The 27,205-nt window shown below is 39.8% G+C and overlaps 1 protein-coding gene across 8 annotated transcripts in view; it reads right to left on the bottom strand.

Moving 5' to 3' along the window:
• The window catches only part of PCDH15 (protocadherin related 15), a 725,853-nt gene that overhangs the window by 175,879 nt on the left and 522,769 nt on the right, over positions 1 to 27,205 (bottom strand). For 5 of the 8 annotated variants that reach the window (XM_052799247.1, XM_052799249.1, XM_052799246.1 and 2 more), the window contains 5 exons: positions 21,391 to 21,411; positions 17,953 to 18,087; positions 16,657 to 16,806; positions 6,743 to 6,936; positions 2 to 134 (listed from right to left, as the gene is read on the bottom strand). In XM_052799247.1, coding sequence (XP_052655207.1) covers positions 2 to 134; positions 6,743 to 6,936; positions 16,657 to 16,806; positions 17,953 to 18,087; positions 21,391 to 21,411 — 633 coding nt within the window. The remainder of the gene's footprint in view (position 1; positions 135 to 6,742; positions 6,937 to 16,656; positions 16,807 to 17,952; positions 18,088 to 21,390; positions 21,412 to 27,205) is intronic. The other 3 variants (XM_052799251.1, XM_052799253.1, XM_052799252.1) reach the window with 1 other exon arrangement.

Below are 27,205 nucleotides of genomic sequence, written 5' to 3'. Positions count from 1 at the left end.
CCTGCAGGTTTAACAAAACTGCTCCAATTCTCATGGCCTCGCTGACTTCAAGGCTGTACATCAGCTGGGGAAAGCGGGGAGGGCTCTGGTTGTTGGGTGGAAGGACCTCAATGTAAACAGTAGTAATAGAGCTCCTGCAATGCAAGAAGGAAAAAAAAAAGTTAAAGCCAGTCAAAATCAATAAATCAACAAACAAAAGGCAACCAACAACGTCTATTTTATACACTGTGTGTTCTCTAGCTCTAACAACCTCCCTTTGCTCCTTTAAAAGCTTCAGGACATATTTTTCATTCTGCACCAAAAATAAAGCAGGCTGCTACATTAACAGAAGAAAAGCTAAAGAATTTCTTTAAAAGTAGCCCAAGTGTTCCTTGAAAAACAAAGCAGTAAGATATCAGTGCACACTCCACATACAAAGATGACTCATAATCCCCTGGTGATACTGTGTCCTCTAGAAGAGCATGACAAATTCTGAGAAGGCATGTCATGCTCCTGCCATGCACAATAACCACCCCTGAAGTATCCCTGCTGTTGTTCAGTTTGCTACCCTTCTTTGGCAGAGAGGGAACAGAAAATGTTGATGGAGAGGATAATGCTAGAAGACTGATGTACACCACTCTATAAGAGACTGCATCAATATGGTGGTTCACACAAACAAACCCAAGCCCACTTCAGACTAGTGAGCCATGGCAATACAGGAGACTACAAAACCCACCAAGGAAATGTGGCAAACCCTTCAACTGCACTGAACGCAAACCCAAATATAGTGCAAACAGCATTACAGTTTGCAAGCTGAGGGCTCTTCTAGGAACACTGACACTCAGTACAGACCCTGCAAAGAACATGCTGTAGATACATTTGCTATTCAACTGCTCCAAATTGAGAAAGGGAGCCAAAAGTCTCCCTGAAGTTAAGAGAGAGATTTAAAATCTGGCTTAAAGGGACCTTTCTCTTGCATCTTTGCTCAGTTATCCCATCTGCCTTCTCTCCTGTATGTTAAAACAGTACCTCTGCCCCTGAACAAAATCCTGAGAAGAGCAAGTGTTACACTGCAAAGCGCTTATTTCCTCCCCATAAGCCCTTTGACAAAGTTGGTAAATCTAAGGCTTTAGGGCTGCAGGAAAGAAACCGCTTCAGGACAAAGGGATTTGTCCCCAGTTGTGGGTTGGGTGGTTTTTTTCTTTTTTTTTTTTGCGGGGGGGGGGGGGGGGGTAGAAAAGGAAAACATGAACACACAATAAGCTGCTTCTTGCAGGGCTAGCAAACTCAGAGCATTTTTAGAGACTCCTACCAGAAATTACCAGGTATCTTATAGTTGAAACAGCTTCTGTGTTAACTGATAGAGTTCATTAAACACCAAAATGACACATCACTGATCAATATTATTAATTAGCTGTACACATTTCTGACGAAGCACAGTCACCACTGTGTTACAGATGCTTCCTGCTGCCCTTCGCCAGCAGGTTTTATAACTCCGCACCACTGATCGGAGCTGTGCAGACCATCGCTGCAACACCATGACAGATAGCTGCATTTTAGGGGCTGTGCCACGCAGCATGCTGACCACACTCCAAGATAACAAACCATCAAAGCCCCTGTCCAGAAAGACAAACACCACCAGTACGTAACTGCCACAGAAGGAGCTCTGTCCCTATGGGCACCTCCACACACGCAGCCCCCAGCCCATGAGGAAGGGATTAAACCCTAACCCAGTGCGTCCCACCTTTCACAGCTCAGCCACACATTTTGGCCAGTTTGGAGCACATACTGAGAGCTGCTTCGCTGCTGCCTGCTTCAAACAGGAGACAGACATGCTCGTCAGTTGTGTTGCACTGGGTGCCCGTGCCCAGGGGCAGCAGCTCAGGCTGAGGGGTCTCTGTGAGGAGAGGCCGGGGCTGCCGCAGGGCGGGCACGGCCGGTTCCAGCCGGTTCCAGCAGCCCCGTGGCCAGTCACAGCTGAGCCCCTCAGCCCTGCTGGTGGTGCCTCTGGGGAAACGGATTTAAGAAAGGGGAAAATGCCGGAAAGGAGAGGAATGAGGAAAAAACGTGTGAGGAACAGCTTTGTGACCACCAAGGTGGGAGGAGGAGGAGGTGCTCCAGGCACCGAAGCAGAGGGTTCCCTGCGGCCTGTGAGGAGACCATGGTGGGGCAAGGAAAGGTATGGGGAGGAAGGAATGGCAGAGAGGGGCTGTTGTGGACTGACCGTGACCCCCATTCCCCATCCCCTGCGCCGCTTATTGATAAAGGAGCTGGGAATGAAGGAGTGAAGTTGAGCCTGGGAAAAAAGAGGAGTTGGTGGAAGTTGTTGGTTTAGTTTTTGTCTTTATTGCTCACCATCTAAACCCATTTTAATTGGCAATAAGTTAAATTAATTTTCCCCAAGTCGAGTCTGTTTTGCCTGTGATGGTAACTGGTAAGTGACTCCCTGTCTTTATCTCAACCCACGAGCTTTCTCACTTTTTTTTCTCCCCGGTCTTGTTGAGGAGGGGGAGTCAGAGAGCAGCTGGGAGGGTACCTAGCAGCTGGCCAAGGTCAACCCACCACCTATACATTAACAATATACACAAGTTGACTCTAACAAGCCTTAAATGTTCAACTGCTCCACCGCTAGCCATGTCATGACAGCCTAGCAAACATCCATCTGTGCCCCAAAACCCTGGCTACCAGCTAGTCCAGGGCAATCCTGAGCTCCCCATGTACAGCGATGCTGCAGATGTTGCCTTGCCACAGCCATGTCTCTCTGGAGCAAGTGCCAGATTCGCGTCCATCTACAAATAGAGGAGACGAGGATCCTACTGCTTCGAACATCATAGCCAGGTCCGTATTTGATTTAATCAAACTTTAAACGAGTGCATAACTTGCACTGAAATGCATCGGTGAATGATAGACCCTTCCCATCTATCATATCCTTGGGTATTTAAGAAGCTGAATTTGCAGATTACTGACTCAATGGATATAAACAAAACCCATGTAATCACAGGGGAAGTTGGACAATTACAACTAAAGTCAACCATTCAGCGTAGATTACCTGCTTATAAACTACAGTCAGTTTCCTGTTGTCTTGTCTATTTTAAAATACTCCCTCATATCCCACTAATCTTTCTGAATTGATGTTCCACACTTACACTGTTGAAGTAAAAAAAAATACCATCACCAAATGCTCAACAACAGACACAATGAATTAGCAGACAAATACCACTTGAGCACTGGGACTGCATATTTTCTTGGGATAGCTGCTGTCTGTGTATGATATATACATCCAAACAGTTGCGGTTTAGTGTGCATTTTTCTTCCACTGCTGAGTTTTTAATAAAATATATTGTTCTGTATCATTTTTTTCCTGATCCTGCTACATCTTAATAATACCCAAGCTGATTTATTGTCTATCAAGCTCCAAAAAAACCAACAAAAAAAGTTTCTGCTCACCACAATAGTAAACAAATTTTCTTCAAATCTTTAAGATAAGATCACAAAAGTAAAGCAGGAGTAGTCTGCAAAATAAAAGCACTATAATATTCAACAGCTACTTTTTTTCATTTCCAACCCATTTTTGATTAACGCTTTGCAATTTTAATCCATTTGTTTTGCATGTGTTATATACAGCTCATTTAACTGGCTGGCCAAATCTATTTTGGCATGGGAAAGGAAAGGAGAGAGAACTGAGCCTTCCAACAACTTCAGTTGGTGTTTTAACACTGCAGGGACACTGAATACACTGAGAACAGAACAGAGCTAAGGAAATGAATAGTGCATACAAACTCACACAAGCATGGAAATACAGCTTTTACGCTACTCCAGCTACATGGTAATGCAAGGAAAGCATGGTCAACAGGCCACTGAGATTATGTCCCTGTCTCTGCTTTAACTATGTGCTTACCACATACAATGATACTATATAACGTATAATGAACGTTTTTATATACATGTGGACTAATATATCTTTGGCCAAACAATCTCTGCATATTCAAGTCAAAGGGAAAGAGTACTTTTCCACTATATGGAATAATAATCTCATGACCAGGGAATTTCTAGGTTGGACTTGATCTGGCAGACTGCTGTTACCACTGAGTGACATGCTTCCACTGTACAGGAATCTGAGGTCAATGGTGAAAAGGCTAAGGTCTGAAATGAAGTTGTTGGGTTTTACAAATGTTGTTCTCATTTTTTTTCAATAATAGAAACTGCTAATCACTATATGCTTAACAATAACTTCAGTTCTAAAAAACTAATCATCATTAAACTTTAATACTTTGTATAAATTTAAATATACTTAAAGTACTTAAGTGTACTGAAATATACCTCAATAACTTACATTAATGATGCTTACATTAATGATAGAAACTTTAATAATACTCAAAAAAAAAAAGTTTTATGCACAGTCACCTGCCAAGAATTTAGTATGTCATACTACACAAAAAAGCTTCACCACAAAAAAGAATGCTTTTCAATCTGAATTTGTGCTTACAAAGGCTACAGAGCTACAGATCCTGAACCAGGTTTAGTAGTTTGGTCTTGCTTTGTGCATAAGCAAGGGGATAACTGAAAGCCAGCCAGTTTACATGACTACAGTTAGCCTGGTATGTCCTGCAGCAGAATCCAGATTTGGGAAAAAATGCCTAATATTTGAAATTACATCAAAATCTGTTATTAATTTATTTTACAGGGCACACACCTTCCTGCCTGCACAGGTATATAATGGCTGGCTAGACCTAGCCCATTCCTAGAATTCTCAAATATAGGTTACTGCCTCCAGCAAGGCAACGTGAACCACCTAACACAATGTGACAACTTTGCATTAGAAGGAGCAAGAAGTTCATACAACCCCAACTGCGAGACACCAACCACCTCCCAGCCAGAAGGAAGCAACTAAGGAGATGCAAAAGGACAGTCTTAAAGACCTCGGAGCTGTAGCTTACATGAGCTTTCCCTGGCTTTTCTGTGTGTAAAATGACAAGAGGCTGCTTCAAGCACCACCAGCTCTTTTCTGGTTTTCCAGCCTTATGGAAAGAACGTCATGGAGGCAGGGAAATCTCTTTATCCAAATGTCCCTTACCAGACAGTAAGAGCTGTCCCAGTTCGTTCTCCACAGCACCGCGCTGAAGCTCCAGTGGCCCTCCCCCTGATTTTTTCAACCTTCACAGACACAGGAAAAAACAGCTCTGGGCCCCAAATACACGTCAGGTAAAGGCCAGGCTGGCCCCAGGGCCACCCACCCCAGCTTTGGGAATACTGCCTAGATGGAGTGGTTTTTTGAACGCACATTAAAAGCTATGAAGCAAATTACATGCTGTAATTCCATAAAATGGGAGACAAGCAGAAAGGACAAGAAAGGAGAGCTTTTCCACTTTTGAAGATTACTGCAATAAAGACATTTTCAGAGGAGGAAGTACATGTTCCCAACATACCTCATCAGATGTATATATTTTTAGACAATATAAAGATTTCTCAAACACAAAAGAAGCTGATAGCAATCAAAGCTGTATTGTACAGGCTACTGTTGCTGGGGCCACACCGCTGGATTCTGAAGCTCTCCGAAGCAGCATTATTGATTTTTGTCCTCCACTTTAATACTATGCTAGTACTACGCAAAAGTAAGTGCCTAATAGTCCACAATCTTCTCCTCAGCACTACTAACAGCCCACTATCAGCTACCCTAAGAGAGGGCCTATCAAGAAAGCAAGCAAGAGGGAAAGGAGAAGAAAATTCAAGCAGAAGACTGTGTTACCAGATATTAGTTTTATGAACAATCTAACAATCTGAATACTTCAGTGATTGGAAAAGGTAATTATAAAATATGTGCACAACAGTATGAGCTGCTTTCTTGGAAACATCATAGAAGCAGCAGGTCCTGCAGAAAAGCCAATGAGTGAAATTCCACTTTTGTGTTATCTTTCCTTCTTACATTCCCCATTTGAGGAAAAGAGAAAAGGTTGTGGGAGATTTAAATGCTGGAAACTACTGTTCCTCTCTGTCATCCTCTTTGGACAATGAGGTTGTCACTTTATCAGTACCAGGCCCAGAACATGAGAGCCACTTTTATGCACCGCCCCACACACACCTTCAGGAAATTACATTTCTGCACAATTGGCATATGCAGAACACAAAAGAAGCAGGTAAGTAGGACTCGATACCTTTATTATATTTTTTTTTTTTAACATGAGAGCATCCTAGTCTAACCACACTAAATTTGCAGGCTGCTCTTCTTTATCAGCTGGTGGAAAATAGAAATAATTCTGCCAGTGAGAATTTAGGTCTTAGTGGGGGCAGTGCTCACCATTGGCACAGCTTGTCAAGTATGTCCACAGTACGCCAAGTCTGGACGACCTTGCACACCCTATACCTGAAGAGGTCTCCAGCGCAGCAACCAGACTATTTCTGATCCTTTTTGCATCACAGCAAGCTGTGTTCTGAACAAAAAGCATCTCCCTTCTCACTTGCTTTCTTCCTTACATCCTTTTACTTCAATTTCTCTTAACAAATGGGCATGCACAATGACAGCACGACATGTGAACTTTTACAGGCAAATGAAATAATGAAAACTGCATACTGTAAGGAACATATAAATAAGGAACAAAAAGTAAAAGACTTCTAACACGACACTTTTCCAAAATGTGATCCTTACACCAAACAGAACACATTGAATTGTATTCCAGTGCAGAGTTATAGACATAAGGGTGTGCCACACTTCTTACACGCTGCTAAGCGCTGATTAAAAAATTAGTTTCATTATAAGATGAATTACCTTCTCTGCGCAGGAGGAGCACTATCAGATGCTTTGACAGTAAGAGCATAGGATCGCCCCACTGACAATACAACTCCTGGAGCAATGGTGATAAGGCCTGTTCGGTCATTGATGATGAAGTCTCCCTGATCCCCAGCCAAAATTTCATATACTATCTGTCCATTGGGTCCCTCGTCCGCATCTACAGCGGTGAGCTGCAATTCAAAACCAGAATGTCAGCACACATGGTTCAGTGTTGTAGTTTAATAGTTTTTTGTAAGGCAACTCAGTAGGGGTAGAGGAAGTAGAGGGGAAATTTGAACACCTGTAACATATGCAGTAATTTCTAATTACTGTACAACAAGGATACAATTTAAATGAATGATAACAGGCGTAAAAACATCATGAAGCAGAGGAAAAACTGCTTACCTAAGATTGCACACAAATTATTTTAAGATACAAATTAAGAAAACTAATTAAGACCAAGTTTACTCTCTGTGGAATGGAATTTATAACACTTCCTATAAAGGGGGGAGGGGGGAAGAAGATACTTATTGTGTTGCAAAGGTAACAAGAGGCTCGTATTTAATTACTGAAAGTTCCCATCCCTCTCTACACTCTTCAAAATGACAGCCTTGTTACTGCCAGAAATTCTAATATCCAGGTCTTGCATTACTTGCCCTCATTGTGTGGAACTGGAGAACAATGTCTGTATTACTCACATTTGTATGTACCGTAAAGGAAGCCAAGTGGAAGGGAAATGGCAGCTGTTCCCATATGGATACATACGTAGGAAAGACAACCACGCACATCACAGACATGGAAGGCCCATTTCACATGGCAACATGACACCACCTACCTGAAAGGCTGTGCTTGCAGGGGCGATCTCAGAGCTTTGTGATAAATGCAACTGAGCACGTACTTCTGTACTTTGTTGCCTCTACTGCTACCATCTACTGGGGCTGTGATTACTCTCGCCTGTAGCGTTTCTTCTCTATAATTGTACAATTTTGATTCCGAGCATGAGAAAAATCTAAGGCCTAAAATTTTAGACCCAAATTATAATGATGAACGTAATGAAATGAGGGGGTTCTTATCATGCCCCCGGGAACGACAACAGGTTTATCCCACTTCTGTAGCGCGCTATGCTAAATCAAAGTTACACACACAGACAGAAAATACAGCTCAGTAATTGTATTTGTCTGCTTTTAGCCAAGTGTCAAGTACCAATGACAGTCTGCTATGCCATAAAGCAAATAACTAGCAATCTGAGATTTCGAATCAGACCCCTGCTGTAACAGTCAGAAATATGCATCCATGCCTCAGTCATGCCAGCTGACAGCCCCATGTCCTAGCTAAGCCCCTTCACCTCTCCTCCTCCGTTACACATATGTAGAATAACTTGTGTTATTCTATATATGACACATAATCACACAGCAAACTGCTCACAGAACCTATCACTTGACTTGTATTACTACGATTAAAACTTCGCCTTAACTATCACCATATTCAGAAAACAAAAAGGAGCAGAGTGTTCCGTTACATTTAGAGTTGAGTCACCAAAGTACCACTAAACTAAGCCAGTACCTCTGGACTTTCTAAGGTGAATTGCTTCTTCCCATAGGGGTTATTTTTGCTGATACGCACACTGGTTTCTCAGCTGGCTCTTAATTTTGTATGACTATGTATTACCTCAAACAGCACGTGAGATGACATAAAGCGGTACAAGCAGTACTTGAACATCTAGGAGGCCACAGCCGGCAGTGGCAGCACTGTCTGTGCACCCAGCTGCCTGGTACCAACAGCAGTGGAGTGGAAATGACAGGGAATGGTAGCACAAAAGGCTCCTGCTGCTCCCAGCTGCAGCCGAGCAGTTCAAGGTGGGAAACGGCAAGGGGCACCAGCAGGTACAGCAGCAGACCCCCCTGGGATATACAAAGCAATAAGAAATGCCAGCCTCAGAAATGATTCCCTGCAGGGGTCCTAAAGGGAGGATGAAAAATAAAAGAATAGACTTGTAGCTTCTTGAAAGGTCTCTCCGGGCTTATCTGCTTTTGCTTTCTTGACGCAAACATTCAGGCCAGTGGGCACCATTGCACATAAGATTGCAAGTCCAGGATTTAAGGGTAACACACAATGACACAAAACCTTAGCGATGATTGCGAAGCCAACAGCAGGATCAACAGCCATTATCTCAGCCAGAGCCAGCCAACACAGCAGGCTAAATGTCTGCCTGCTGGACACCCTTTTCTCATCCCTGTGACACTCTCAAAATTGACAGCATTGCAGACAGGTAGAGGAACTCATTGAAGTCTCTGCTACATTAGGATATAATGTAATCTATTGATCAATATAGCATCACACTCAGCCTTCAGCAGGTCACAGCCTTTCAGAGCACTACCTACAACTTTCAAACCACCTTTGCCCAAGGATAGCTAAAGACTTGGAAGAGCAGAAACCGAACCTTGCAACTAAGAACAGGAAGAGACATGAAGAATAAAACCCAAAGCTGTAATATCCAAGTTAATCACATTTGCATACAACATTAAACACCAAGGGGAGTATGTGAAAAACTCGGGGATCTAGCTGCCTTATAGGATAATCTCAATTCCTTATGTGCATAGGTTCAGTGAAATATGAAATTTCATGTAAAAAGTCAAAAACTTGCTCAAAACCAAGAACTAAGCCCACAATAGCTTAAACAGAATAAATTATCTGGAATGCTAAAAGATAAGTGATTTAGGCGTATTAACAAAAGTGGGGTTTACCACCTTTGTTAGGAATGCAAGCTATTACTGCTGCTAGTGACTGCGCTACTTTATGGAAGACCAACCATTTTTAACATGGAATAGGTTGCGCACAGTATTCATCAACTGAAAAGCATGTTAGTCTAGTTACTCTTCTCCTGAAGTAATCAGTGTTTTGCTTCTTTCACACAAAGCACGGTGATCCAAAGCAAGTTTCCAACACAAAAGTATTTAATTTACCTAAACTGATTTGATTTGAATTTTTTTGTCATACATGCTTCCCTCCAACAATGCAAACTGATCACTGTTGCACTAGAATGAGCAAATCATCTTATTTCATCCTCCTATAATATTTTGAGACATACTGTATATTGAACATAGGATAAACATTTGAAATACCTCAACAAATCATGAAACAGAGATCACCTCCTCTTAGAAGTTTAAAAACCAAACTAATATCCATGTGTTATTTTCTGAGAACACATCTATCTCATTCTTTATTTTCTTTTGAAATTCTGAAAAAGACTGCACTTTTGGAACGTGCTTTGCGTTCCACCCATATGATGTCCTGATAATACTAATATATTAACTTGCAGTGGTCAGTCTCAACACACCAAAACTCAGCACATAAAACAGGCTTTGTCCACCTTCCTAGGGTTCAGAGCATAAATCCCTCACAAACTCTGTTTCTTTAATCATTCGTCCTATAGTTTCTATACACAACTGGATGTATTCATTAACCTCCCAAAGAGTTAACTATCAAACTAAGTGACATAGTTAAGAAAAGTGCTGTAATAACCTTGTCTACTGAACTTCAAAAGTAATACACACAAAAAGATAAATAAAGGCTTTATGCAAAATACAAGGTCCTAAGTACTTAATGACAGGATTTGGAACACGGCCAGTTTTTACTGTGACGACATGAAAAAGGAAATTAATTGACTACCCAAATACATAGATTAATAAGGTTAATTAAACTTACAAATACTGAATGCTTGAAAAGATAAGTGATTTGAATAACGTTTTGGGGGCAAAAACAGGAATCAAAACCCAAATTAAATAGAATTAAGTTTAACAGCTGCCATAATATATGATTCTATAAATTCCATCTCCAGCTGTCCCAGACCGATAGAGCTTCATAGTTAACAAGATTTGAGAAACACAGTCCAAAATATACAGAAAGAAGTACAAAACAAGATTTATTTTACTTTCCTAAGAAACTTTTTGCATCCAGCAGTATCAGCTTCATTACATTAACGTTTAATGTTTTGAAAGGTTTGCAAAATAGGTGCATATTCTGCTGCAGCAAGAATTGGTTTTCTTGGAAGGAAAAGGAGACTTACAATGATGGCCTTAGAGCTTACAAAGACACATTCTTTGTCACTGCATAAGTTCTGTTCAGACTCACTTTATACTTGCAGGAAACTGAGCTTCAACATTTGACTTGCAACCTTTCCACAGCAACACTTCCAGTGACCTTGCCCTGAACAGATAAAGCGATTACCAACCTTTCCAGTAGCCCTACATTTTTCAACAGATTACATGTTCACCAAAGGTGGTCTGACTCGTACTGACCTAAAGCAAATCCTGCAGAAACTGTGAGTCATGCCGGTTCGCCTCCCAGTGGCTGTCCTTGAAATGAGTGTTCCAGTCAAGCGAGTACAAGGCTCCAGAGCCACAATCAGGACACATTTATGTTTTATGACAGCGTCAAGGAGACAGTAGAGTTGCTCTCCCAAGGAGCATGCCAGTGAAAAACACTGGGCTGCCAGAACTTAGATGGCAACCCTCCTCATCCTTCTAGGACTCAGCAGTACAACTCAGCCATTAGTTGCACTAGGAAAAGCAGTAATGAGTTTCTATGTGTCAGGGGCGAACAGGACTGTGATGGAGATATTCCTGAACTTGAGCCAACAAAATGTAACACTATCAGAGTAGGTCAAAATACTTTTTCAATACCTTCTTCAGACATTTCATTAAGTCTCTATCCATTATTTTTACTTGAGTATACAGGTACATTTACTGAGAAATGCAAACATGGAGATGACTTTTACAAAGATTTCCTCTAAATTGTTCTCTGGCTTTATAGCGAGATGCATGTTTAAGAGCTGTAAACCAGGAGCGCATGCCAAGCTGCAAATACCCAAACATGTCTCTAATACACAATTTAGTATGTGTCCATATGCAAGGATGGCTTGAGTCACATATGCAGGGAATGAAAAGAAACAGTTTAAAAGAGACAAAAGTGATCCAGCACTGAGAAGCTGCATTTGAGGTAACGGCAAAACAGTCCCAGGGAAGGTATTTATTTAATGGCTCTAAATAAAATTTGTCCCCATGTACAACTGAAAGTACCGTTACTGCTCAAGACTAATTCTACTGTGAGCAAGAGATAAGTGATAGAAACTTTACTGCCTGCAGTTTTACCATGTTTATGTTTTTGCTTTCATTTCTGACCTTCAGCACTATGGCCGTTTATGCCACGATGTATAAAGTTAAGTGCTCTGCATAACCAGGATCTGGGGCAGGACTTCCAAATTAACTTGCACTGGTGATCTTGGGCAGAATTGTTTCAGCTTGCACAAGATGAACAGGTAATGCACTAATCCACTGCATAGCTTATTTTCCATTTTCAATCATGGAGTTATTTAATTGTTCTTACAAAAAAGGCCTTGAACGCGGGTCATACCTCTGCACTAGGAAATGAGGTAGAAATTAAGACACACAGATAAATTAAAATAGGTTATTTCAGTTTCATAAATTTAAAGCAGAATAAGAACAGCATATAACTTTTAAGGCCAGTTCAGGAGTTTTCCTGTAAAGAGAACATACATGAAATCTCTTCCTGGGCCAAGGAAATCTTTGACAATCAGGCAAGTTTATGCAAAGATTTGGGTGGAAAATGTTTTTTGTCATCTTCTGTCCCTTCTCAGCTCTCTCATTTTCTTGCTCAATAGTCTCTGTGTGCTGCATAGTTTATGCTGTATATAGAAATGAGAGATGTCTAAAGAAACAGTGGATTTAAATTACTCATGTGAAATATTAGTGCATTGCTGCTGAATACTCTAAACATCAATGCGTAACTAGTTTAAATACCTGAATCATAGGACGAAAGTACTAATAGAAAAGTGGAAAACAGGACAGCAAAATATAGTAATATAAAAAAAGATGGAATTGAGTACTTTAACCCGTTTAGTATTAATCAGTCTTTCTAGTGATTATTATTATTTACCACACATTTAAATGTTTTAAATGACAGATTTCTCAATCAGCTATTGTCTCTCTCAGAGAGCACAATAAAATACCTATAAAAGCAGAAGGAAAAAATCAGATAAGAAATTCTCAAGCTGAAAGGGACAGAATATACAGACTTTTAAACTTTAGTGAGAAAATACTCTCCTCAACCAAGGCCTCAAACAATCTCACAAGTACTCAGAGTAGACAACTGAAATAAAAACTTCCCAAACCAATTCTGTTTTCAACACCCTGATGGTACTGCCGTAGCTCCTGCACAAGAAGTCAGGGAGGAGAGATTTCATGTTCCACTCTGTATGCTCAGAAAATGGAGGGAGGTCATTCCTATAAAGGGGGCAAGGTCCTCTATCACGGCACCCACCAACTTTCTAAAAAATACATGAGCAGCCATGCAAAGCTGCAGCTAACACATACAACTGGAAGGCAAAAGGTAGATAACCCACCACCACCAGGCTCCCAGAGGAAACCAATACAACTCAGTACCACACAAATTTGTTTCCACTGTTTTGCTGACTTCTCTCAAAGGCAACAGAGAAGGAAGGGAAATGCCTTGCTCTAACCACCTGGGGGGGGGGGGAATTGAATTTAACTTATAATGGATTTTTTTTTTCCTGCTATTTGTGGTTATTTTGAAGAAGAGCCTAAGGATTTTTTATTCTACTTTTTTTTTAAGAGCGTCCCAGACAGCAAACACAATCCAAACTGTTAACTAATATGTTTGGGTTTTTTTTCCAGGAGTAAAATCAAAATAATTTCCCACAAAATGGGACAACAAGCAGGTACAAACTGGGGTTATTTGTACATTTTCACGCAACTGCACTCAGCAAAAAAAAAGAAAAAAAAAATCTTAATCCCTTATTACCCTCAGGATAATAAAATCAAAGTGGCAACTACATGAGAGCATTTACATTGCTATGCAGAAATTTGCATTTTTGTAGAAAGGTGACATGCTTTAGAAGAGAAATATTTTCTTGATCTTCTCTGAAAATAAGTCTGAGTAGAGAGTTAAGTGCAAGACAGTGCTTATGTGTAAATGATTATGAGATTGTACAGATTCACTGAGGTCAGTGCTCTTTCTCTAACCTACTTTCTCTGATTAGAGAAAATGGCTTTTATAGACTAATCATATCTGACCTGGGTCGTTTTCCACTGGGAACTATCACAGCTGATCATCATCTCACAACAGAGAATCTCAAATGATTCTTAAACCAATGATGAGATAGAGTTACAAGATGAGTTTATTCCATATACAGAGAGCAAGCTAAGTATATCATCAAAATCACTGTATTAGCAGTCAAAAAAAAAAAAAATCTGTTTTCCATTTGAGAAGGTATTTATAAAGCAGAAACAAACAGTGATTTGGCAGCACATACCCACTTTCCTGGCCTACGGAAACCCATGGCTATTTGTGGCACCACAGACTCGGTGGCTACTCATAAGTCCACAAGACAAATCCCATTTCTCACGCTCCTATAACACTGAATGAAAGACTCGGTGCCTGCAGCCTGGGCAAAATAACAAGGCGAGCAACTTCCCAAATACCCTAGCAGCCTGAAATCATTATTACTGGCATTATCACAGTACACAGAAATCTTAAGATGACTTAGCTTTTTTTTATGTCAGTTTGTTTATAAACTCAGATCATCTGGCAATGTAAGATTAGTCGAAAAACCACTCCTCTCCAAAACAGCCAGAATTTTCTACCCTCCACCTCTAGGCCACATTATAAGACCATAGTCTGAAAGTAACCACGTGTTGACCTTGCAGACAGAAGTGTGGAAGAGGGGAAAAAAACCTTACGCTCAACCCCCTTTTTTTCCCAAATAATTTTAATTTTTAGCAAAGGCAAGTTTAAGGCCTGACCTCCCCACTGCTCATTTCCAACTTCAGTGTCAGTCTAGAAAAGGGACCTGTTCCAGATCTACTTCAGGCATTAGCTAAGTTCAAATGCTCTGCACAATATTCACATCTAAACTCTTCTTCTTACCATTTCTGCCCTTACTCTTTTTCATCCTTGCAGTGTTTCTAATCTGCATAATTGCATTGATCTGATCGATGCTCTTCATACAAGCAGTTATGCAACGTCAGTGTGGGGAGGCAAAAGGTAACTGCTGCGATGAGCAGTGGAGGAACAGGAACATAATAGTTTCTCAGACCAAACCTGCTCACGAAGAAGTAACTTGTGTCTCTGCTAAGCTAGCGGTGGCACAGGCTAACGCGGATGGCAGAGCTGCCCTCTTGCTTTTTCCCAGAAGGAACAATTTACTAAGGAATTTGTACTCCTGCTCTTTGCACACCTCCAGGTTCTGAAAATATTTGCAGTAGAAACACCAGAAAGTATAACCCTTAGAACAGCATGTTCCCTTTGAACACTGAAGTACTGTAGCATTGCAGCTGTCTTAGAAAAGCACAATAGCTGCTCTACTTCATCCCAAGTATCATAAACACAACTCAGGCAGCTCAGAGCATCCTTAAGGCCAACTGTGGGTACTGCAACCATTCTTTTCACACATGCTGCAATCTCATTTAGCAACATCTTCCGCCTCACGTTTCCTGGCACATGCACCTTTAATAGGGAAAACAACATACAGGTACTCAGATACTTCAAATCCATAGCACACTACTTTGCCTGATGCCCTGCACAACAAAGGCCATGCGACAACCCTAATGATTTCTTTTTGGAATAGAGTGCTTATGCTTTAGGAAAAAAAACTTGATTTAAATTTTTTCAGCACTGTATGTATGTCTGTACCTTAAATATCAAGTGAATGTATTGTACTCACAAAATCCACATGTTTATACAGGGAGTTGGGAGTTTACGAGATGTTGCAAATACAGCTCCTGATGTCAAACCCTACGCAGAGCTCCTGAGCTCTACCTGCCTTTTGCTCATTCAGGACAACAATGTGTGGTCTCTTTTTATTTTTTTTTTTTTTTTCCACACAACCTTGTGCATAGCTTGAAGGAACTTAACTATGTTTAAAACTTTTATCTTTCCCTCAGATCTTGCTGAAAATGTCCCCATGGCTCTCACTGATGCTTTTTAAGCACTTGAGCCCAGACTGATGAAAAGACAAGAATAATATTAACGAAGATAGAAAACGTGGCAAGTCAATACAGCCCAAGTAGAGCATATGCCAGAACAGACGCTGACCTCTCTCCTAATACTGTTAAATCACTGCTACCTTCAAATGCTTAATTCCTGATTATATTTCAGAAAATGGTATTTTACTACTGAAGTCGGCTGATGAATTTTTTTTCCCCCAATACTCCCACTGCCTTCTACCATCCTTGAATGCCAACCTCTACTAACAGCATCTTGTCTTCTCATCCATCTAGACTGGAACCACTCAGGAGCATGGCTGAGTTCTTAGAAGAATTACCGCACAAAAAAGCCTTTTTTACATTAACTTCAGCGCAACCACAATTCACCTCCAGTCTACACTGAAACATAAATCGGTGCTTGTAAACTTTAATTAAAACTGCTTCTCTCTCTGGGCCCGTGTTCAACACATTTTTCACTGCTCATTTGCTCTACAAACGAATGACTTGGGGTTCTGTAAAAACCAAAAGGTTTTATGACATGGTAAAACATTTCTGGTTATGTTCTACTGAACTGTTTATCTGTTCTCCCCAAATGTTTTATTTCAATATCCCGCTAATACAGGATAATAATTTTTTCTTTTGAGATTTTTCAGATGAAAAGGTTTTGTAAAACTTCAGATGAAACAGCGGGACTGCAGCTATACATCTAAGACAGGCCTATCATATAGTATTAGCAACTGTTTAATAGCTACATAACTAATGAAGTGGATGGAGATACAGAAACTTCATTTGTAGCTGTTTTCAGTGCATTTCCAATTTGTATTAACAAGCCCATCTACTGCTAACAAAAACTGAGTTAACAAAGCTAATAAAAAGACCTGAAATTACCTTTATAATGCCTTCCCCAGGCCTCATATCTGTATAAATCTTGACATTGTATGATATATTGGAGAATGCTGGGGAATTATCATTTGCATCAATCACCAGGATATTGACTGTCACTGGGACACTCTCCTGTACACCATCAGAAGCTGTCATCTTCAGGATAAAAAAAAAAAGCAGAACAGGAACATATTTTAATGGTGTGTTCTTAATACAATTCCACCTATGAGAAAATATAGTATGACAACTAAAAATCAGCATTTCAATATTTCATTTTTGTCTGCGCTTACAATTACAGGAGGCTGCAGCTGAGCTTGAGCCTGCAGTGTGCAAGATTCAGGGCAAAAGCAAAATGAAACACCACCTTTAAAACATACCGTGTCAGATTAGCAGGAGAAATGAGAGGGGAATAACTGTTTCCCAGGGCTGGGGCTGGGATCTGAGCTGCAGCCCATGGCTGGAAGAGCAGAATCCATCCCCAGCTGTGCTGAACACACTCAAGGAGCAGGGCCTGGCCAGAACAGCTCACAACCCTGTCTAACACTGCAAGTCTCACCTGGGCATGGCCATACACAGGACACGCTATACATATGTTAAACCTCAAAGATAGCATTTTAAGGTGGGACTTAAAAGAGCTAGAGGCCTTCTTACTCTGTAGAGAAAATCTGAGCTCTCCTTTCACATACTAAACGGACAGAAAATACAGAGGCATTGATTAGGAAACCCTGCAGAAGAACAGGGTTTCCCTACAGCACATTTGCAAATTGCTTTAGGACTGTTAAGATGTTTACTCACAGACTGGGAAATGCTTGAAGGACTATTAAGTCCATTTAAGCTTTGGGTTTTTTTCCTTTTTTAAAATACTGCTGGCTGTGGTTTATGTTAGCCTACTTTTCCATTTTGTACTAAAATAAAGCAGAAAGGCCACTACAGGTGTCATGTTCCTAGCTCAAGGGCCGAGAAAAGAAAAGGCAAAAGTGGCCTCAAAGGCCATGCTGGGTACAAAAGAAAAGAGTCAGACTGTGTCATGGGAGGGTGGTGAGGAGCAGGATACAAGCCTGAGACCATGGAGATGATGCTGGTAGGGGATCTAAAATGTTGCTGCCAAACCAAACACACGCATTTTGGAAGAGCACACTACTCCAATTATCAGCTCCCCACCCCCGCTATTGCTGCTGCTCATCCTTTACTTTTTTTCTTCTTCTGTACCATTTTAATAATCTACAACGCTGTTATAGCTAATGATTTTTCAACACTTGCGCTGAACAAGGCCTGATGTGCCTTCAAGTGCATTTAGCTTACCGAGAAGGTGTAAAGCTGCTGGATTTCTCTGTCAACAGGCTGCAGCAGGGTGAGGTAGCGGGTGATGCCACTCTGAGTCACAGTGAAAAATGTATTGTAATCGTTCAGAAAGAGATGGAGCTGGGGATCCTTGGTCTTTAACAATATTAAAAAAAAAGAGCATTTTATTATAAATTCATATATACCATTTAGTTTCCAATTATTCAATGCAAAAGCTTGTTTTAGTTGAAATCTAAATAAGCAGAAAGTACAAATACTGTGACTAAACAGATCTACAAAACTGTAAAAAAAAAACCCCACCCCATAAAAATAACACTGCTGATCTAAAAATCTAATCCTCTTGATGAAGAACGTATTAAAAATACACTTTAACCTATAGAGTAAGTAAACCCAATGGTAAACAAATACCTGTACCTGCTAGTTTTAAATGACGCTTTTTTCATTAAAACAATAATTAAGCCAAATATACCTTACCAATATAAGAAACCAGATTCAAGCATTTGTCTTCAACCATATTAAAACCAAAACTTATCTTGATTAATGGAGCAATAAAACAGTTGGGTTGGTGCAATGAAAAAAGATAATCATGGGTTGAAGCATATCGCTAAATAGATGCTGTTCAGTGATCTTCTTTATGTCTCAAAAAGAATCAAAATATATTGATGCAGAATTATAAATCTCTCATTCATGAGGTGAAAATCATAGTAAAGCAACTGTGGTATAATGTTCAATAGAAAGTAATATTTTAAGGTAAAGAAGGAAAACAAAAAAAAAGGCAAATCAAGGCATTGTAAATTTGTTACTCATGACTTCCCTAGGTAGCCTGCTGGGAAAATGGATTTCAGGTCCGAATGGCTCCATGTACAACTGGGCAAGCACCAAGAGCAGTGCTGCAGTTTTAATGCTGCGTGCAAAACCATGCGACAATATAAAGAGAGGGCAATGCCTCATGAGATATCCTGAGCAGCCACTCAGGAACTCATCCTTCAATTTCCATCCTCTCTCCTAACATGGTTGGCAGATTATAAGAATAGGGGGAAGAAAAATGAAATGTTCCCTGGGGAGAAAGACTGAAATTAATTTGGAGGCAAATGGAATCTCAGCTAGCAGAAAGGGGGAGGAATGTTTCTGCCACAGACAGAATCAGAAGTTATTACTGTATTGCACAGGGAATAGAGCAGATTAATTGAAGTCCAGAACCTCAAGCCAGTTCCTTCCAGTGTGAACTTATCATATGGATACAGAGCTGCAAAATGGACTTCCTATCCTTAGTTCTTACCCTGCAGTCTGCTGGATGCCAGCACAGAGCCGGCAAAAAAGGTGTTTAAACTCTGTATGTCCTGGTGGTTCTGAAAAGCCCCATAAATTAAGGCACATTTCTGGGATGTCTGTGTTGTTGAAATGACAGAAGCATGAATTGTGACCACGATGAAATACCTCAACATCTTCACCCATCTCTTTAAAGATGCTATTGAGTTATTAAACTGATTAGACTCCAAGGGTCACTCTACATTACAGTTATATTTTAAAATAAACTACATTACCTTTTACCGCCTACAGGATTCCAACAAACATTTCTGTGTCCTTGTATGTAATCTGGTTAATTTAACCTGACTTAATGTGCTACTCTCAGTCATCAGTTATTTAGTTTATTTCTGTTATATGAAGCAAGGTTACAAAAGAGTAATGCAAATGTGATCAGGCAAAACACAAAAGGCTAGGAGATGAGTCCTATAAAAACTGTTTTGAACTGCCCCAAGTAATGTGGACATGAGGAATCAGAGGAATAGTACTATGAATAAAACATAACAGAAAATCCAGTGGCCGCACAAGGCATAACTTCCAAAGTATTTTTACCAGCTACTTTCCAACATAATTCTACAGAACCCACCCCATACAGAGCAGGACACACAAAGCAGTCAGAAATAGCTGAATTCAACAAATATCCAAAAAGTAGCATTATATTCTTTCTCTGAACATTTTCTCAACCTGAATCCAAAATGCTAACTCCTACCCTGTCATTACTGTCATTCCTACATAATTAAAAAAAGAAAACAGACCACTGGCAAGTTCACCAATCCCTACAGTATAGCAGGCATAAACACTTGAGCTAACTCTAACATGCACTAAGTATAATGAACAACTACGAGGACAGATTAGTACAACAGAAGGAGAAAGAGAAACTTATTTTAGCAATCCACAATACTCTAAAGCACACGTTTTGGAAGGCTAAGATTATACTATTTAAATGAGAAACTATTTCAGTTTCTGAAAGCTACGTGAAAGAAATATCAAAGTGTTCCAAATGAGTGGTTTCCTACTGCCTAAAGCTTTGCTGCAACTATGCCAACTTTCAGTAAAATTAAAATTAATTTTACATTTTACAGCTAGCAATGCAAATGGCAATCTCTTTTTTCCATGAAAAATTACAGAAGGTAATTGCCAATAATTGTTCACTTTGTAGACACTACAAAGTCAGTCAAAAATTTGATTTACAAAAACCCTGATTAGTTGTTACAGTTCTTGCTTGTCATGCCATTTTGAACACTAATAAACAGTATTTTTTTCCTAATTTGTTCTTGAGAAAAACCAACGATGGAGATCCCATACACTCCTGAAGTAATCTATCCTATTCCTTAGCTATTCTTGTATTAGAAATTTTATCCTAATGTGTAAATTAAATTGCCTTTACTGCAATCAATGCCTATTTCTACTACCTTCCATGCATGTCAGACCTACAAAGCAATTTATTGCTTAATCTTGGCATTGTTAGGCTTTTACATTTTTATCACATTTTATGCTGAAAGAAAGTCTGCTTGACTTAACTGTGAACATTTTATGTGGCAGAATCTGTGACAGAATACAATTGTGGGAAACAATCCATCTATGTTGCCAACACTATTTCCAATACTTTAATTTTTTAAGCTATTATTTTATTTTGGGGTCTGGACTTAAGCATTGTGATTTCTGACTACATTACTGGGTTACGTAGACTAGCTTGTCTCTCATAAATTGTTTAGCACATAATTTTAAGTAGAAAACTATCAGAATCCACACAAAAGAGTATACGTGCAACCTGCAAGGACCATTTCAAGCACACAGTTCAAACCTAATATAGTTTACATACTTCAAACTGACTAGTAGGTACTTCTTAAATTAAAAAAATACTTTCTGTAATACTTAAGATTTCTATAAAGACATATAATTATTTAATGAACATAAAGCAATCACAGCGTAATCACAGTACAACTTTATGCCCTAAATGAATTTGGTCCAATGTGTTTAAAGGGCTCTTTGCAGGCTTCATAAAACAAGTGACAGTCCCAGTCTCAAACATCGACAGGACAGAGAAAAAGGAGGAGGACAGGGAGAAATAAACAAATAAATCAGGCAATTAAAACAAAAAGTAGTTTTACAAACAATATACCCAATACCTACAGGAATGGCACCTGGTGCAAGCTACAAAGAAAAACACATGATATAAAAATGAGTACAAGTAAAGAAGCACAAACCTGATACTGATGGACATCATAAAAGCAGTACATTTAGGGAAAAAATGGTTACAGACAAAAATACAGTAAAATGAGACACAGAAAGTGCTCCAATGCACTCTTAATAAACAAAACCTGGGTTTGATTTTGTTCTGCTTGAAAACCTCTGGAGAAGTTCCTGAAAGTTTGAAAGCCTGTGCGGATGTTCATGTTACATTTCTGCTGCTCCTTTCCTCCCCCCAGGGCTTACAAGCTCTTCCTAAAGCAAACGGTTTTCTATAATTTACTAAGATTAAACCAAAATTACATAATATTGTCAAGAATGAGCAATGACATGTATTCTGTATGTGTTTCAACATCCCCAAGGACTTTTTAGAGGGAATATATTCAGCTGTTAAATTCTCCAGGGTAGCCAGAACAAGGTCCAAGAGTATCAGGACTGCTTAGGCTTCCTGATTGCTAGCACAGGCTTGTGTCCAAAAAGCTGTAGCGATAGCAAAGATAATTTAATGACATATCTTGGTTTTCCAACATTCTTCATGGGGAGGATGATCAGCACTGAAATGCCCACAGAAGAGAGTTGTTTTGTTGAAGACGTGTTTCCAGCATTTGCCCTCCTCACTGCCAGATGAAAGTAGAAAATCTTTTCCACTCATGTCTTTCACTGGAAAAATCTGAGATTCACAGTCTTGCAGAGGCAAAGCAAGTGAGATTCTCAGTCCCACTGACAAGGCGTTAGCAATCAGACTGTGTTGGCACTGATCTCGTTGCTTTTCTCTAACTTGTGCGAGATGAGTTGTGCAGGGCCTGATGACAGGGTCCTCCAAGTTCACAATAGCTTGGATGGAATAGACAAGGAAGACACAGCACCTGGAGTGAAGTTCCTGCACCTTTAACATTACCATTAGATATCAGAAAAATAACCTGAAGCACAGCCTCCTGAGAAGTCTTCATGATGGCTTTAGTCACAAAACCCCTTAGATCAACAGATCCGAAGGAGGAGAACAAATCAAGCCTAAATTCTGAGCAACTGAAAACCTGAGGGAGGTAAACCAGTCTGAGACAACTTTGCCCAGAACACCCTACAAATAATTTTTTTTCCTTAAACTCTTCTTTCTTTAAAGTGAGTTCATTTAAATAATATCTAATTGTACGATTTAAAATAATAATTAAAAAGCTCTTCACCGTTTATGTCATCTCTGCTTTGGAGGAAAAGATGTCAAAAGACTAACAAGAGAACCAGGATGGATGCCGAGCAGTGCTTTAATTCTGATTTCTTTCAATCACACCAAAAGCTCTCCAGTCCCTGCACAAAGCAAGGGCTTAGGCACAAGCATGACTATAAAGTCAGACACTAAAAAGTGCTACAACACTTTTTAGAATTTTTCAAGTTGAGGTGCAAAGGGCCATGCCCCTCCCTGAATGAAAAGCCAACAGAGAAGTTTTGAAAAAAATCTTCTGTTTGTCATACAAATGAGGCACTCCTGGGAGAGGGCAAGAAACAAACGTCAGCATCTTCAGCACTTCCGCTAATTAGTAATAGCATTTGTTTAAAACAGGGAAGATAAAAAAAAAAATTCCTTGAGGACTCCAAGGAACTCAGAGACAGAATAGCTTCAGAAAGTAGAAAACATTAGATATTCATCCTACACAAATAAAGGAAGAAATACAATGCTATGGTAGTGATTCAATATTATGATTTTTATTTTTCCTTCTTAAGCAGAAAGATTCAGAAAAGAAACAACCTATCTTTGTAAATCCTAAAGAAAGAGAAGCAGCCTTTTTGCTTTGTCTTTCCCTTTTGTTTGTTTCAATAATGATATTAATCGGCTGTTACATTTGGGAAGAGTATGTCCTGAATTATTATTTTGTAATGTGAGTATTAGAATGTCACAGAAGTGTTATACAGGGATAGCAGTATTATGAGAACTCTCCTCTTGAGAGAATACTGGCTGCAAAACAAGTTCAAACAATAACAGTGAAAGATATGAGCAATCAGGCAAATATTAGGGAAAAACGCTTCAGTACTTAAAATGCTTCAGTACTCCTGGATAAAAAAAAAATCCATTATTTTTCCTTATCTGGATATATCATTGAAAATCCATAACCTACATTTGTAGTTACATTTAAAAGTTATTTTATCCATTATTTGCTCTGTCCTCTCAGGTTGCTACTGAGATGCCTTCATGTAAAATAATAACTCTTTAAAATTTCCCACAAGTTCTCTGGAAACATAGATGTTGACCAACCATCTACTTAGTTTGACTTCAACTTCATAGACAATGGAAGCATAAAACAAGAAACTGGTCTGGTAGAAAAGGATCTGGAGAGGAACCTATGGTAATAACTGACCTGCGTCATACTCTGCTGCCCAGGAATGCTGCACTGGGCTGTAGGTATCTGCAGAAGCATCAGGCTTACTGCACAGGTGCTTTTCTGAATGCATGCTGGGACACATTAAATGCTTTTGAACACACGCTGGCACACCTTATAAACACAACATCAATTTTGTGTTTTTATAAGCAATCCACAAATTACCTTACACCCCGAGTTTATTCATCAAGACACTGCATGTGGTATTGGTAAACACCTTGGTAGTTGAGTAGTATATAATGGATATGAATGCTGATTAGCTTCTTTCAGCTTGGTAGCTGCTCTCTTTTTCTGAGAGAGATTCAACAAGATTTGGCATACAAGGCAGTAAGGCAGTTACTATGTAGCTTTGTCACCAACCCTAGCCACCAGAGTAGAAGAAATTGGAACTCTCCCATGGAAGCAAAAGGGTAAGGAAGCAAGTGGCTTGGGAAGCCTTATGTAAACAGCTATCAGATCATACTGTTTAAATTCCTCATCTCAGCTTTGGTTTACTCAGGTCTTAAGGTACTCATGTGGCTTAATTTAATTTATGCCATTTAAACAGACCACTTAATTATATCAGCACTTGGCAGTGCTGCTCTAGTTAAAGGTCTGTTTGCAATGTCACATCTATAAATTAATTTTTGGAAGGTTTATAGCAGGACTCTATTAGAATTCCTACAGGTTTAAATTTAGAATGTGTTTTGTTTTTCTCTTAAGATACACAGTTATGATGACCACTTTCTTCACGCATTTATCTGAGGACAGGGAGTTACTTTAGTATGAAATATAATCTCAAGTGATTTGTCGATTAAAAGACTGAATACATTATGTTTAGCCAGTGTCACTATTGGAAACTAACATGCACAAGCATGTAGAGGGTATGTCAACTTCTCATCAGCAATCCCTACTTAGTAAATACATTAATTTACTAAGATAAAATGAAGCCATCAGAACATTAAGACCTGCAGACGTTAATAAGCATTACCTGTGCTTACTAACCCACCCTGAGCTACCAATCCAGACCCAGCAAGAAGGTACCTGTCACTTTAGTTTGTTTGGCCATTTTATGTATGAGTTATATGCAATTGCTGCACTCCAAGTCTTACTCTGCTGGAAGTCTCATTCCAGGAACAGGTTGTAAGCACTACATGAATCACTGACATATGTAGTAACACACAACACATGCAGTTACATCTGATTCTCTACTCCCTCAGATCCATGTTACACCTGTATCATTTCATAGAATTGGAAAGAGCTGTGCTGGCATGAGCCAGATGATGCCAAAGGAATAGGAAATTGCACAGAGCACTTCCACCCCAGGACAAGGCTGATCATCATCTCTGCAGCTGCAGGCAGATCCCTATGCCCTGAGATAAGTCTACAGCATTCTGGAAGGAGAGAGGAGGCACCACCTCTGGCAGATCTGATGGATCAGATCTGGCTGGTCTTAAGCATCAGCAAAACATGCAAGAGAGAAGACTGATACAGTCACCGAATCTGACACCAGGTTCCCCGAGTAGTTCAGGTTGCTGAGACAGAGCAACCCTTCCCTCCCCCTGTATTTCCCAGGCTTGGTAATGAGCACTTATGGCCATGCCGCTGGCCCTTATCGCCCCATACCTAAGGGAAGTAGCCTTGCAGGTACAGAGCCATCCTGGCAGCAAGGAGAAGGACAGAAGATGAGGGCCACTGGTCAGGTTCCACTGCAGCCCATCTCCCCAGGCACATGGCATTCATTACATCCCAGCAGGGCCAGAGATCTTCATTGTTTTGTCCTCACTTTGGAGGGATGGGGTGGGGTGTCAAAATTAAGTCTTTATGCCACATCATTTCCCAGTCTAGAAATCCTTGGCAGTTATTCATCATGCAACACTGAAATATTACACTTTTTCAACAATAAACAAAAATAATTCACTGGAAAACCTTTGGTTCTGTCTCATTTTGTGTCATGTGACTGAACTAGATTTTCACTAACTTAACCAAACTCCTGTTATTCATTATTCAATGAAAATAAAAACATGATGTAAAACAACCAAGTGTTAAGTTCACTAGGAAATACTTCTGGGCCCTTGAATGGTCATTTCCTGTGCATATGAAATTTCAGGTCTATTTGTACTGAGACAGAGAAATATTTAACAGCTTCTGGTCATCTGCCTAAAGTAGCTTGTGTTCAAGAATGATAAATTTGTTTTTCATCATCTTTGGATGCAGATTATTTAAGGTATGGTAGTGCTCCCAATTGAAATACCTGCTGCAGATTGGACAGATTTTTTTTATTATTAGCGATGCAATTGAAACTACAAATCTTTAGGCCACACCTATGTTAAAATTTCTAGTACAGGCAAACACAAGTATATTAATGAACCGCACTATTCAATATCCAAATATTGAGATGACTTCATGGGAACATGCTGATGTACTACAGAGAAGGCACAACAATAAAATGTGGAACCCTATGGTCAAACTGCTTGTGATGAATTTCAGAGCACCCCTCAAAACCTGAAGTATTGAACTTGTATTGACAAAATCAGTAACAGAACACACTTTCGGTGGGGAACACAAATACCAGGAATACGTTACAAAACCCCATGAAGTAGTTTATATTAAATAAACAAATTACTCTTCCATGCAGAATTTTTTGATACTAAATATTTGCAGCTTGAGAGTTTACAAATACCATGTGCTATACTAACTACCTGGTAGTTACGTGATTCATTCAAAGAGCCCAAATTCAGGATTCAACAGTTCAAAGTAATCTTAATTTTCAGCCTTGTATATGATCTAATATCTAGTTACATCAAAGAACCTTGTATTATCAAATCTGCCTTTGACATCTTGCAGGTAGAGTTGTGCAACTGCCAGGGAAAGGTTAATCAGAGCACTATTAACTACAACCTGAAAAACCTCTGGAGGTTAATGAAGTCTAAAGTCTTTCTGTCATTCCTTCAGTGTAACAGTATCATCTACTAGGAAATAGGAGAGAGTCCCAAAAAACCACCGGCATGGAAAACTGCCACATAAATTTAAGTGTCTGAACTAGGACACCGAATTCTCTTTAATTAAAACAGTTGTTCCAAATTATTTCAAGCACAATGAATTCAGCCCCTCCCTCACCAGCCATGCTCCATGACTTCTTTTACCACTGTGGACTTTGTATGCACAGTAGTATTTTCCCAGGTCATTGCAGCTACAAAGCCTTGAGGGCAAATATCTCAGTCCCTGGAACATTGGTGGACTTGCAGATAAACACCAGCAGCGCACTGTGGATTAACAGTGAGATTTTTGTACTATTTTCAGCTGTCCATCGCCCAAACTGGCAGTGCAGCAACCCAGGCAGAAACGGTTCACAACAAGCTCTCCAGCTTGCCAAAAACCATATTCTGAGTTTCCGACCATACCTATCT

The sequence above is a fragment of the Harpia harpyja genome, chromosome 10 (assembly GCF_026419915.1).
Source record: "Harpia harpyja isolate bHarHar1 chromosome 10, bHarHar1 primary haplotype, whole genome shotgun sequence".
Classification (NCBI taxonomy): Eukaryota; Metazoa; Chordata; class Aves; order Accipitriformes; family Accipitridae; genus Harpia; species Harpia harpyja.
The sequence above is the reverse complement of the archived record's forward strand: the minus strand, read 5'-3'. Positions and strand labels throughout refer to the sequence as shown.